General features: G+C 42.4%; 1 protein-coding gene across 2 annotated transcripts in view; it reads left to right on the top strand.

The window, feature by feature from the left end:
- Window positions 1-14998, top strand: part of NUP62CL (nucleoporin 62 C-terminal like) — an 18275-nt gene extending 3277 nt beyond the window's left edge. For both annotated transcript variants that reach the window (XM_005285688.5, XM_065556436.1), the window contains exons 4-13: window positions 1848-1958; window positions 2783-2908; window positions 5936-6031; window positions 7465-7576; window positions 7902-8046; window positions 8517-8566; window positions 8726-8860; window positions 9568-9679; window positions 10726-10792; window positions 14773-14998. In XM_005285688.5, coding sequence (XP_005285745.1) covers window positions 1848-1958; window positions 2783-2908; window positions 5936-6031; window positions 7465-7576; window positions 7902-8046; window positions 8517-8566; window positions 8726-8860; window positions 9568-9679; window positions 10726-10792; window positions 14773-14864 — 1046 coding nt within the window. In that variant the 3' untranslated portion in view covers window positions 14865-14998. The remainder of the gene's footprint in view (window positions 1-1847; window positions 1959-2782; window positions 2909-5935; window positions 6032-7464; window positions 7577-7901; window positions 8047-8516; window positions 8567-8725; window positions 8861-9567; window positions 9680-10725; window positions 10793-14772) is intronic.

Here is a 14998-nt window from a genome sequence, read left to right as displayed (position 1 = left end):
CTGAGCCCTGGTGTGTCCCCCCTGCTCTATGGAAGGTGGGGTAAGCGGGGAGCAGGAGGGAGGGGGACACCCTGACATTAGCCCCCTCTTCCTTCCCTCCCCCCGCACAGCAAGCAGGAGCATATCCAAGGCAGAGGGCAGGAGCAGCACATGGCAGTGGGGGGAGGGACAGCTGAACTGCAGGCAGCTGCTGCACAGGGAACTTAGGGGGGCTGCCGGTCCACCCTGGTTCCAAGCCCCCACCAGCCAGTTGCAATGGGCTGCTCTTCCTGCAAGCAGTAGACAAAGCAGGCGGCTGCCAAACTACGTTGGAAGGGAGCATTGCACAACTTTAAATGAGCATGTTCCCTAATTGATCAGCAATGAAACAACATTAACTGGGATGACTTTAAGTGAGGAGTTACTGTACTATATTCATATTAAAGCTCCTCCAGTCAGCTGCCTTCTGAAGCTATGTAAGTGAAATGGTATTTACCTATTAAAAGTTTTAATAATGCAGGTGAATTGATGGTTTGTTTGAGAAATGGACACTGAAGTCTGCTGTTTCAGTCTGGTGTGAAATAGAATTGGTGCTGTAGGTCACCATTTTTCAATATATGCCTGCCCAAAGTCGCCAGTTATCGGTAACAGTTTTTCAGGTTGTCTTTAATATGGCATCTCTATGGATGGTCTCAATAATGTGACAGAATTACAGAGTATACTTCGTATCCTAAATGTTGATAGTCAGGTTTATCTCTTTCTTGATGCCCACCAGATAATCTGAAATTTAGAAAATACACACAGAACCTTAGCAGAAGTGTTTTTGTTTGCTATTTCAGATTGCTATAATGGGAAGTAACAGAGTGTGAACAGGCACTGAGTCAACAAATTAGTTTGTGGTCTAGTTAGTCCAGCTTGGTTAATAGGCCACTGTCTCTTTTGTAGGCCATTTTGCAGAGGAAATGTATTTTTTCACAGCACTCCAATCTAAGGCCATAATGCTGGGATGAGTGGTCTGCAGGCTTATCTAGGGCTATTGACTTACTCGTGTCTTGTGTATGAGCATCTAGATACACACAGATGATGAGATGAAATAAGAGTTTAGAAAGAAACAGAACTGCAGAGATGACTGGGATCATCTGACCTTTATTTTGCAGGACTTGGAATGTCTTTGCAATCACAGTTCCACAAACCTTTTGTGGAAAGGGTTTGGTACCATAGTACTGTGACTGTTACAGATGACTATCTCTTGTTAGAACTGTGTTTTCCGTAAGCGCTGGGTTTCAACCTCAAAGGACTGAAATAATTCTGCCACATTGCAAATTGGTTGCATTTGTAAAATCAGTTCTCTTTAGAAATAAGATGTGGGTAAAAAGACCTTGCATTTATAGTCAGTTGCTCAATGGACTCTGTTCCAGGGGTTTGAAGCCACTACTGTATACTTCCCAGGCCATTAAGAATAGTTCCAGTACCGCGGACAGGGACAAAGTAGAAACAGCAAAAAGTCAAGTTTGACACATCAGCACGAAGTTACAGTGATGGTCTTTTAAACATTAAAAAGTGGGGGGAAGTCTATAGCCTGAGTGGGTGATGGTCAGCTGCAGTTAGTCTGCATTAGAGCAAATCTTACAAGTTGTTATGGACAGAATATATTAGATCTAGTGAATCCCATTGACAGTGCTGGATCTAGGTCTGTCAGAGGGACATCGATATTAATCTGATAATAGATATTCTTAGCTCTACTCATTTGGATATTGTGGGTTTTTTTCAGTCTCTCTCTCTCTCTCTCTGCAGTTGCAGCTATTTCAGAGTCTCTGCTTTAGAACTGTTTGCTCTTGTTTCATGTCTTTTTGTATTTCTTAATCCAGGTTTAAATTTTGGAATACTGGCCTCGACAGCAGCCACCTCTGCACCCACAGGAACATTGACAGCTACTACCATCCAGGGACCTAGTTTATCATTTGGAACCAAACTCGGAGGTAGGTGGTGACTGGGGCATGGTGACTGAAAGATGAGTCAAAGTGAAGGGGATCTGACTACCCTGCTTGAAGTAGTTCTGTTTATTGGAAAGTGGAGAACAGATCAAAATAGGAGTGGAGTGGACGCGTTATACTTTGTCTTGCAGGGAATTTGCTCCTTGGTCAGATTCTGTAAGTTCTCTAAGCACCTTCTTATTTTACTGTACAGCTCAATTTTACTTTGTACAGAATTTTGCGTATGAAAACTGTATTTCACAATTCTTTATGGGGTAAAATAAAACAGAGGAGTTTAAGGGTGATGCGGGGGGGGAGGGGGAAGAGATACTTTAAAATTAAAGTTGAAAACAGAAGCTGCAGAGGAGAAGACTCTTGCATCAATAGAAGGAAGATTAGTGTAGATCAGGGGTTCTCAAACTTCATTGTACCATGACCCCCTTCTGACAACAAAAATTACTACATGACCCCAGGCGGGGGTGGAGGGGGAGATGAAGCCTGAGCCCCGGCACCCTGGGCGTGGGGGCCAAAGCACAAGGGTTTCGGTCCAGGGTGGGGGGCTTGTAACCTGAGCCCTGCCACTCAGGGCTGAAGCCTGGTGGGGCTTGGGCTTGGGCTTCAGCACTGGGCCCCAGAAAGTCTAACGCCAGCCCTGGCGACCCCATTAAAATGGAGTCACGACCCACAGTTTGAGAACTGCTGGTGTAGATGAATGGAGAAAAGGTGTGTCAAAGAGAAGGTCCCATTCTCTGCTTTGTTTATTCTGAGTGTGTGTCTTGAAGCTTCAGAGAAGGATATGTTTGTATGGGTTTTGGCTTTTTCTGTTCTAGGCTTGACTGCAACATCCACAGCTCCTACCACCACAGCTTCCCTTCTTGGTTCATCTGGGCCTACTTTGTTTGCATCCATAGCAAGTTCTTCAGCACCAAACTCCTCTGCTGCCACAGGCCTCTCACGTAAGTCACAGAACATGTATCAGACAGTTTTCCTCACAGTCTGTCCTCGTATTGGCAAGTAGATGGTCAAGGAGTAGGTTGGCAGGTTCTGTCTGTGGTGATGGTGCTTTTTCACTAAAGGAATCACGTTAAGGTACAACTACAGTTATTTTGGTCTTTGATAGTGTCAGCTTGTCTTTGTCTGCTTCAGGGCAAAAATCTTGTCAGTGATGTATCCTGTTTGTTGCATAGAAACTTTTGTCCAGAACATAATGCATGTGAGAAGAGTGGCAATTTTAACTAACTCTGATTTTTTTTTGTGTCCATTGTCCTGATATCATCACAGCTGAACATGCCAGTGACTCTGATTACATGTGTTAAAATCAGGCCTGATCTACGCTACAGAGTTAGGTCGACATAAGGCTGCTTACATCGACCTAACTCTGTGAGTGTCTACATTAGTGTTGTTCCTGCTGATGTAAGTCACTCACTACACTGACTTAATAACTCCACCTGTCCGAGAGTTGTACCGCTTAGGTTTGTATAGTTAGGTTGATGCAGTGTCAGTATAGACACTGCATTGATTGTTATGGCTGTCAGTCCCTGACGGCTGACAGCCCAGAGCTGTCAGTGCTCCACACTGTCAGTTAAATTGGTGGAAGCGCTCCTGGTGAGGACGTGCACTGCCGACAGCAGGAGGAGGGGTTTGGACATGGAAAAATGTAATTTAATGACTACAGTGACTGTACAGCAATGTAACTTAAGTTGACTTAATTTTGTAGTGTAGATTTGCCCTCCCTGTGCTATTATCTCTGAGATAGTGTTGATGATGGTCAGGTCTTCACATTCCATTTTCAAGTGAGGTGCTGGTTTGGGGAAGGGTGTATGTGAATATTTGGTGGTTTTAATATGCTGCGTATCTAGGTAATTCCTTTGTGGTAGAAGATGTGCCAGCTACTTCATACCAGGAAATACTAACTCTCTTCTGCCCACTGTAGGGTAGTTAATCTGACCCTGTGTCTAACAGCTCTCTCACTTTCCAACCCTATAAATGTGTTAACAGTCATAGTCACCAATGGGGAAATAAACCTGACTACAAGAATTTTGCCACAAGGAGTGATTTCTGCTGTTAATATAGCTATTTGTGTAGAAAAATACCACTTTGTACCTAGCCAGAGAGATGTTTTAAAAGTCCTTTGGGGAAGTGAAAGTGTGGGTTTATTGCACTACAGTCCTTTTGGCTACTGGAGAATATCTTTTTTGATTGCCCATCTGTAACTTTTAGTAGCTTATGTATTTGCTGTATGAATAATAGAATAATTTACCAGATTTTCTCCAAGTACTTGATGTAAAACATAGAATCATAGAAATGTAGGACTGGAAGTGACCTCAATAGGTTATCTAGTCCAGTCCCTTGCACTGTGGCAGGGCTAAGTATTAGACCATCCCTGACAAGTGTTTGTCCAACCTGTTCTTAAAAACCTCTAATGACAGAGATTTCACAGCTTCCCTAGGTAATTTTGTTCCAGTGCTTAACTACCCTTAAAATTAGGAAGTTTTCCATAATATCTAACCGAAATCTCCCTTGCTGCAATTTAAGCCCATTACTTCTTGTCCTTTCCTCAGTGGTTAAGGAGAACAATTTATCACCCTCCTTTTTATAACTATCTTTTATGCACTTGAATACTGTTATCATGTCTCCTCTGTCTATTCTTTTCCAGACTAAACAAACCCTTTTTCCCCCCTCAATCTTTCCTCTTAGTTCTTATTTTCAAGACCTTTAATCACTTTTGTTGCTCTCCTTTGCACTTTCTCCCGATAATACATCCCAGAACGATGTTTGATTTTTTTGCAACAGTATTACATATAGTTAAGATCTTAAAGCTTCAGGATAAGGTGGTTCTTGGTCTAATCAGCTGTGATTCAAGCTCTCCAGAATGCCCACTTTCTTTGCCCCTACCCTTGCAAAGAGCCTGGAGGAGGGCTTTTGGCTTGCTCATGACAATCAGGTGTCCTCTTCTTTTTTAGATAAAGGCCTGTACCTTGGCTGCACTGTTTGTGGAGGGTTTTTTTCATAGATGACACTTTCTTTACTCTGTGGACCAGAGTAATTTTGTTTTGAATGTTATTCAGCTGTTTCAGGTGTTAGGACATAAAAGCAGAAAGTTCGGTCCATCATTAAATACGTATGCTACATAACTTCAGGATCACCTTCATTTTCTGTATAAGAGAGAAACAGTGCAATTTACCAGAGAGAGCATGCAAAACTGAGCCACCTGAAGTAAGAAATAGCAGCTCACTTGCATTAGAAGAAACCAGACAGTATTTTGAGATCTTTAGGCTGTGTTCATGGGAACACAGCCTAGCCAGATCAGTCCAATCAAATTACATTACATGTTGCAAAAACTCAGTGAGAATGGAGTCAATCATGCACCTCGTGGGGACCAAACTTGTCCCTGGTGTAACTCCATTGAAGTTAGTGGAGTTCTACCAGAAATGAATTTGGCTTACTGCCTTCATTCTGCTTATGTTTTGGCATCCCTTTTCCAAAGTGTATCTCTGTGGGGCTTAGTAAATTTGGCAAGATAGTCTTCTGAGTTTAGCCATATCCAGGATGCTGTATTTGATTCAGTGGATTGTTTCCATAATGAGTTACTCGCAATCCTCACTCTCATTTAGCCTCTGAGTACTTATAGTTCCAGGACTGTGTTCCCAAGCTACCTTGAGACTGGTTTTTGGGTCCTATTGCCTGTTCTAGCAATTTGTATCAGTTGAATGTTGCATGTTTCAAATTATCCAAATATAATAGTTAGTAGCTTTGCAGCTGAATTGAGAAGAACTCTTAAAACAGCTGTGAAGCCTTCTGTATGTATCCATTGTTTTAACCTGCCATTCTTCACCTAGGTGCCTGGATGTTCCCTCAGCCTACTTAGTTATTGGTTCATTGCTAGTACAGATAAAACAGGGACCAGAGCACAGTAACTTTCTAAAGGGGATCCCAGTCCAGTGGGACGCACAGGAAACTGTGTTATTCTCTTCTGTTTACAGTTGGTGGCACCTCAACTGCAGCAACCAGTCTGGGTACTCTTGGATTTGGATTAAAGGTCCCTGGAACAACGACTGCTGCAACCATCACTACCACAAGTAAGGACTAGATTCTGAAAAGAATGAGAATGATCATGCTGATAACACTATTGTATAGTCCCATGATTCTCAGTCTCTTTCTACACAGGATCTGAAAGCCATCCACTGTTTTGTGTTGTGATACATCTGGTCCCACAATTCTTTGTGGCCATTGTGGACTTGTGTTCGCAGCAAAAAACCACAGGTTGTCTTGGCTGGGGGCTGTAAGAGTTTGGCAGTCTGGTTTACAGGGTTGGTGAGGGGCTGCTGGTTACTGGGGTAGCATCTCCCTCTCCAGCCACCAGCCTTCCTACATAGCAGGCATAGCATTGCTTCAAGAGGCTGTGGATCTAGCTGCACATTGTGTAGGGATAGAGGGGAGGGAGAAATAGGGAGGACTGAGGAGCTGCAGTAAGATTAGTTGGGGTGACTAGGATGGGGTGGAAATAGGATAGAAAGGGAGCATCTAGCTTCTTCCCTGCCCTGGATCCTAGAGAATGCAGAATTTTGAAGCCTTTTGCCCACTTCCATCAACCAGTGGGTTGTTCACACTTCTGAGTTGCACCCGACTGGTTGAGAAGTCCTTGTCTAGATTTAATAATAGCACAGTACCAAGATCCAGGACCCAGCATCCTGTTCCTGACTCTGCCAGTCAGTTGCTTTGTGATCCTTGCCTGTCTGTCTTACTACTATTTTGCAAAAAGGAAAGCTATTGCCCAACAAGCACTGTGGCTTGTTTCCTTAAGGTTCATAAAGAGCTTTGAGATCCTGGGACAGAAGGTGCTGTATAACTGTCAAGTTTTATTAACAGATGTTCATCAGCATCATTAAAACATTTTTTAGTTCACCAGCTCTGCTTATAAGAAGTCCAGTTCCAAAGAAGAGTGGTGATGCAGCTCACAAATTGCATGCATTGGCAGAGCTATGTGTAGATTCAGTATTATTGTAGTTGGGGTCCTGCAGATCTGGGTTGAGAGAGATGTGTGCAGAGTTTGCATTGTATCTTTCTCAATATTACTTGGTTAAATATGTGCTTTCAGTCCCTCCTTTTAATAGAGCCACTTGGGTTGGAAGGGAACTTGGGGATCTTCAATCCATCCCTGTCCATTGTAGCAAAATTGATTTTATTTATTTATTCTTCTCTCTATATATCTATATAATTTGAAAACTAAGAGAAATAAGCCACTACTTGCTGCTTATACAGAATAGAGCTTTCTAAAGATCTCATAGCACCTTACAAAGGTGGATAAGTAGTGTTATCTACATCTTACAAATGGAGAAACTCAAGTGACGTGGCTAATCTAGATCACATAGTCAAGGTAATTTGTGAATAGAACTCATGCCTCCTAATTTCCAATCTTGCATCCAATCTGCTAGATCACAGCTGATCTCTCCTCCTCTGTATTCATTCCTCTCCTTTTATGTGTGGTGTGACACTAAATCTTTCCTTGCAGGCACTTCTTCTGCCCCTAGCACAGGCTTTGCCTTGAATCTTAAACCACTGACCACCACTGGTACCATTGGTGCTGTGACTTCTACTGCTACTATAGCCACCACAACAACCAGGTGAGTCCTTTCAGCCAATTGAATTACTGCCAAGTGTCCTAGTTCAGTGGCTGGGTACTGAGAGTGTGTGTTCAAATTCATGATGATGTCAGTTTATTGGATTTTGAGTAGAGGAATCAGACAAAGAGACTGTGGTGGGATTGGAATGCAGAAGTACAGTGAGTATCATAGATATACTATATCCTGGCAAGGATGTACTGTTGAGGTCTATTTGTAATTCAGTGGCCGTGCGGTTAACACTAGCTGTGCTGTCAGCTTTATATCTTGTCATTTTTGAGCTTGTATTCATTCTAGCTTAATGCTCTCTCAACTTCCCCAACCCTAGTGCTCCCCCAGTGATGACTTATGCTCAGCTGGAGAGTCTGATTAATAAATGGAGCCTAGAACTGGAAGACCAGGAGAAACATTTTCTTCATCAGGCTACACAGGTCAATGCCTGGGATCGGACACTGATTGAGAATGGAGAGAAGGTGAGATGGCATGCCTTATCAACCTGCTTTTCACATAGGGCCAGATTTTTAAAGATATTTGAGTGCCCAAAGATACAAATAGGCACCCAGTGGGATTTTCAAAAGTACCTAGATGCCGAACTTCCATTGGTGGGTCTTTTGGGGGGAGGAGGAAATCCCACTAGGCACCTATCTGCTTCTTAGACAACTTTACAAATCTGGCCCAGAATGATTAAGAGTTGCCCAGATAAGATGAGAAATCTTAGGCCAGCCTGTTGCCTAGGAGTTGGCTTTTGTGGCCATAACTCCAGTGCTAAATCTAAAATGTTCTCTATAAACATGTATACCACTATTTCGTCTTTCTGGTACACAATTTTCATGGTGTATTTTCTCAATCCACCCGTTTCCCTCTACCCCTACATCCTGACAGATGATTTCTGAATTCTATTGCTACAGTCTGTTAAATGCTATGTGTTCCTGTCTGGTTTTAGATTACTTCATTACACAGAGAAGTGGAGAAAGTGAAGCTGGATCAGAAGAGGTAAGAGAGACTGTGTGCTTTAGTGATGTGCTATGTTTTCCTGGGATAGTGATCTTTCCATCTCCTTGCAGCCTTCCGATGATGAAGAGTTTATACACCACATATAACTCTGCCCTAAGTTGCTTTCAGTAGCACACGTGTTCATTTGCCTTTCTGCAGGTTGGATCAGGAACTTGATTTCATCCTGTCACAACAGAAGGAGCTGGAAGATTTGCTGATCCCTCTGGAGGAGTCTGTAAAGGAACAGAGTGGGACTATCTACTTGCAGCACGCAGATGAGGAGCGGGAGCGAACGTAAGGAAGCGATCCTAGTTAAGCACATGATAGGGCAGAGCTAATGTAGTAACATTTGAGGACAGGAAGAACTAAACTTGGACTACAGGGCATTCTAGGGGGTTGCTATAGGATGAGGAAACTGGTAAAACCTTTTTCTGGAACATAGTCTTCCCAGTGGCTTGCATTTCCCATATTGGAAGTGTAGATAGAGGAATGAGGAAGTAGAGCTGTCAGTATATTTTATTAGATAACATAAATGGAGTTCTTTTGGGGGCTGTGGACTTAACTAGCTATTTGAGGTCAGTCTATTAATTTTTGGAATGATCTCTCTAATACTACTGAAAGTGAAGTCCCATGGGTGCTGATTAGAGCCAGGGAAGCAGTGTGTGTGATTATTCAAGTCATGGAAGCATTTTAGGGCAAGGACTGGTGAATTCTAGTAAGGCAACCAGAGAGGGTGTCTGACGTGCCCAAGAGATGTCTTGCAGGATCAGGACCAGTTGGTTTGTTTTATTCCTCTGGCAGGGTGTGAGGAGAATATTCTATTGAATCTTAAATGTCAAAGAGCATTGACGACATCTCTGTTCCCAGTGTCTTCACGTCTCTCTCCTATGAAAGAATATTGGTGTTGCCTAGTTGGCGGGGCAAAATGTTCCTCCAGTGTACTTGGTATATCTGTTTGATATGAAACACTCTGACCACATCTCCTCCTATGTGCTTTACAGCTATAAATTGGCTGAAAACATAGATGCCCAGTTGAAGCGTATGGCACAGGATCTCAAAGACATCATTGAGCACCTGAACACATCTGGGGGCCCTGCCGATACCAGCGACCCAGTGAGTATGAGCCAAGTTCTCTTGTGAAGGTGGTAAAAATCTCTTATGGGCCATTTAACTTGTGTAGTTCTGAATACTCTTCATGTCGTTTGTATTTTCAGGATTTGAAGAGGATTTTACAGCTTTTACTCCCTAGTTTTTTTCTGTTGATCAAACTCCTGTTCCAGCACAAGCCAACGTGGCTCCCTTATGCTTACTCTAGGGTCACATGAACATTATAAATGCTGCCAGCAGAGAGATTGCAAAACCTCCCCCCACAATCACTCATTTGTTGTTGTATTTATCTTTTATATACATATATTTTTGAAGTCTGGAAGATATTTTCCACCATATTGTAGACTTTTGCAGACAGACCTATCAGATTTTGGGTGTGAACTTTGGATAGTCCTCTGTGTGCCACTTCAGCTGCCCCAAGGACAACAGGCCATCTCTTGCCTGAGTTTAGGACTAAATACCACAGATAGCGTGGCTGTAATCCTGCTTATTATTATGCTTCTTGCATATTCCTTGTGACGGATCAGAATTCTCTTCTGTCCCATGTACATCTGTCATTGTTTCCATCTTCTGTTATACTTTTCATCTTCTAATTCAGACCTGAATTCTCATCTTTCTCCTACATATCAACTTGATTTTAATCTCCATCATGGTTTTTGCCTGTAGGCTTGTCAGTGGAGAACTTCCCTTTTGCTGAACATTGCAGAGCAGGGAGCTTTCCCAGCCTTTTCTACACCACCTTAAGAGTAAACCTTTTATGGGTATGAGGTATCTGATCTCTATTAGCCTAAGAAAGCACAGGCCACAAGGATATTTTCCAAACCAGAGGTCCCCATACAGCTGTGCTATGTGCTTCTTCTGTATCAGCTTCACCTGGGTGAAGTGACTGCTAGATTTGCTAAATGTATGGAGTACTTAGCCCTGACTGCTACAGCAAGCCCCGAGGACCAGGCTAGACTGGTGTATAACTGGTATTTCTCTTACTGTTGTTCATTTCCACATGTTACAACAGAATAACTCACGCCTAAAATCTTGCATCTGTTTCTCTCCAGCTCCAGCAGATCTGTAAAATTTTGAATGCACACATGGATTCATTGCAGTGGATTGACCAGAACTCGGGTAAGAACCTTAATGAAGCCTTTTTTTTTTTTTTTTAAGTAAAAAAATGGACTGGCCAAAATGTCAGGTCTGAACTGCACTTAGGAAGGAAGATTGGATATCTTGAAGGAAGAGGGGAAGTGTAATCTTTTTCTGGCCTCTCTATTCAGTGCTTAGTGGAGGGACTGTAGGTTGAGAGATCAGCTAGACAGTGACAGGTACTGGTAGTGGACTGTGCAAAACAATCACTTGTTATGAAGTTAAAGTACTAAGTGCAATTCTGGTGTGTGTGTGTGTGCGTTTCTTGACCATAGATCACTTCAGAAAGCTACATGAGGAGTCTTCCCCAAGTACCAGCCTAATATCATTTGGATTCCCCTCTCTCTTCATTCTCCATTAAAGTGCTATAGACTCAGTAGTTTCTGGATGAAGTTCCTGGCCATTTGCTAAATATGTTAGGAAAATCAGTGTTCTAAAACTATCAATAGAAAATGGCTTCCCTATTGATAGTCTGAGCATGGGCTTTTACAATGTTATCAGCCTTTTCTTTATGGAAAATGTCTTTTGAGGGTCACAAATGCCAGTTTTTAAAATGCTCTGGTCACCTCCATTGGCCTTCCTACCTCAGTATCTATCCTGTGGCCCCTCTCTCTCCCAAGTTTCAGCTCAGGAAGATTGCTCCTTACACTGTTAGCTGAGGTCAAACGTTCGTTCCCTGCAGGTACAGTAACTCCATTTTCTGAGGGACACTGCAGAAGTTGCAGAGTAACTTTGAAAAGATAATACTGAACAGATGTTATGCTGGGTATTAGAAAGGAAGATTGCTCTTCAGGGACTGGGTTTTTTCACTAAAATATTGGGATGCTTCCAGGGTTTAATTGCTTTTTCTGAAGTTATTATACATAGTTTTCATGACCAGGAACCATCTGTCTCCCAGTAAAGGATCCTGTGTATTCTAGCTAGTTTGCAGCTCTCCTTAACTGAACCTAATTAGCCACAAGGGGACACTGTTGGGTGATGTGGTGCTGCTCTTTCCAGGACCCAGGTACACTAGCTCTGCTGCACTCTCAACTCCTGCAAAGCTGTGAATGTCCCCAAACCCATGGTTTATATTCATCCCTTTTGAAAGAAGGCAAACTCCCTTGATTTAAATAGGTTTGTCTGATTATACCAGAGCTGTATTTGGCTTCCAGATTCCTAAAAGGTGTTAACTTCTCAGTACTTGTCGTCATGATGAGATTTGACAGCTTCTGGGATGTCACCTGTAGCAGCAGATCTGTGGGTCCAGTTGCAGTCCTCAATGTCAGTCTGGTGTAAAACAGTTGCCTGTTTCTTTTGAAGATGATTATTAAAGGGGTTGCAATTTGTTCCATCAGCGTGAGAATTTTTCTTGTATTACAAATAGGACCCTACCAAATTCACGGTCCATTTTGGTCAATTTCACGGTCATAGGATTTTAAAAATAGTAAATTTCATTATTTCAGCTATTTAAATCTGAAATTTCATGGTGTTGTAATTGACCCGAAAAGGAGTGGGTGGGGTGGGGGGTTGTGGTACTGCTACCCTTACTTCTGCACTGCTGCAGCCGGTGGCTCCCTTCAGAGCTGGGCAGCTGGAGAGCGGCGGCTGCTGGCCGGGATCCCAGCTTTGAAGGCAGAGCCACCGTCAGCAGCAGCGCAGAAATAGAGGCATGGTATGGTATTGTGCTAACCTTACTTCTGTGCTGCTGTTGGCGGGGCACAGCCTTCAGAGCTGGGTGCTGGCCAACAGCTGCCACTCTCCGGCCACCCAGCTCTGAAGGCAGCGCAGCAAGAAGGGGGCAATACCGTGATCCCCCTAAAATAACCTTGCGACTCCCCTACGACTCCCTTTTGGGTCAGGACCCCCAATTTGAGAAACTGGTATCCCCCGTGAAATCTCTGTAGTCTAAAAGACCAGATTTCACGGTCCATAATGCGTTTTTCATGGCTGAATTTGGTAGGGTCCTAATTATAAATCATGGCTATTCAGCCAATTAATTAGATCACTAGATTAATTGAATAGTCCAGTGTCTATTTTTAGGGGATATGCAAGTTTCAAAGAGGAACCTGTCAACTTTAGTATGGTAGGGCAAGTCCCTCAAGCAGGGGTAGGAGCAGTTGATGTTACAAAATGTACTTTTTTCCCTGAATGATTTGTGTGCTTCCTTTGTTCCCTTGGGATGTTTAGCAAATGTAAAAGTTCCTGTTCTGATTTACACTTACCCATCATGTGCCCCCCTTCTGCAACAGCCAGAATGGCTTGTCCCATTGGCAGGACTGGGAGAAGTGATGCTTCCAAGATTATATTTTTCTTGATTTTAAAAATGTAAAACATAGAAACTGTTCACAAGTTTCTAAATCCCATTCCCTTAAAACACCTTCAGGGCCACCTCATAAAAGCAAAGTAGCTTTTCTAGATAATAATTGTAACATCTGTTATCTTGCTGAGGGGTTTCTTAAGACTTGTGTAACTTTAACATTTGCATCCAGAGAGCTGTATTAGCCCAGTGTGGGGGTTTTAAAATGTGGAACAGACACCTAGTAGATTCCAAACTCTCACATTGCTGAGATCTGTAAACATACCTTTGGCTAATTTGCTTCCCATTTCCAATGAGTCCACTCCTTGGCACACCATGGTACCCTAAGATGACAAGATCTTAGCTGGGGGAACACAGGTATAGTCTAGATGATCTTAAATCTCTCCTCTTGCCAAAAGAACTCTAAGGAATTTTACTTTCTTCTATTTCTCTTATTAAAAGTTTGAGGGTTACAATAGCTGACTGGACTCTGGTGAGAGCTCTGCTTTGTAATGGGAGTATTAAATTTTGAGATGCATATACTGTATGTGTAGCTGATAGTGGGGCTAAAACTCGCAGTACAAAAAGAGTGCCCTGCATAATTTGGAGCTTTGAAAGGATATTTAAATTTGCAGAGTTATTTGTTCTTGAAAATATGGGCCACTGCATGTGTGTTAATGCTTCTACTGCACGTTAACTGCAAAGGGGAAGCTTGTTCGTCCAGGAGACAGAGCTTTCCTTGAGTCTGGCTTAAGATTGGAATGAACTCCTGCAGACTCTAAGTACCAACACAAAACGTGCTGCTTTCTGTTCCAAGTGCAAAGTGCGTTTCAACCTGCCTTCATTAACAAAAACGCATACATTTTAATGAACGTAAAATATGCTATATATAATAAACCCATATATAATTTTCCCTTTTAAGAGGAAAGAAGAAAGAAAACATCCCAAATGCTAATTAGGTCACTTAATGTACTACTGGAAGAGTCTGGTATCACATGTTAGATGTATTACAAGAACTTAAATGGACTAGAATGTCTCCATACTACAGACCCATAGTGCAGCTTTATGATCAAGATTGGTGAAATTATTCTGCAGGAGTCATTTACAGGCTTTCAGAAAGAGTAGGCTTTTTCAGTTCAGTGCCTACAGCATACAGCACTATTGCAGTAATTTACTTATTTTATAGACAATAATTGAGAACAGATTATAGGTCATGAAGGGGGCAGAGTGGATAGTGTGTGCGTGTGCCTGTGCATGATTTGTGTATTTCCAGATATGGAACCTGTTCCAGCTACTCATGTTCAGCAAGTGTTTAGTTTCTAACTTTGTAAAACTTTTGTTGAAAATGTAAATGAAATAACATAAATTAACGTAAACCAAATTGAAGTTGGGTCAGCAAGGAAGATTGGAGTGATGGCCAAAATGTCCTCTTGGGCTTGTCCACTTGTTTCTGGGTGTTGAGAGTTTCTGCCATCATAGCCATCCGATGAGCCTTTTGCAGTTCAGCAGTGTCTCATGCTGGGTTTTTCTCTCCCCTTCTGTTCCCAAACCTATCTTAACCATTGATCTTTACTCTTTCTGAGACACTCTTCTCTCCTCCAGACTTGTACTGCCTAGGGCTGTCTCTTATGATGTTCATGTGATCCTTATGTGTGTATTACGTTTTTTTCCCCTCTCCCCATAGCCCTGCTGCAGAGGAAGGTAGAGGAGGTGACGAAGGTTTGTGAGAGCCGCCGAAAGGAACAGGAACGCAGTTTTCGGATCACATTCGATTGAGTGATCCAAGAAATCTCTACTGCTGTAATATTCACTTGATAGCCATTTATGTAAAAACTTAGGAAAAATAGAGTAAAAATTGTGATATCACGTTGTTGTGTTTTTGTTTCAATAAAATGCTTTTTCATGCCAAA

Source organism: Chrysemys picta, chromosome 9, assembly GCF_011386835.1.
Source record: "Chrysemys picta bellii isolate R12L10 chromosome 9, ASM1138683v2, whole genome shotgun sequence".
Lineage (NCBI taxonomy): Eukaryota > Metazoa > Chordata > Testudines > Emydidae > Chrysemys > Chrysemys picta.
The sequence above is the reverse complement of the archived record's forward strand: the minus strand, read 5'-3'. Positions and strand labels throughout refer to the sequence as shown.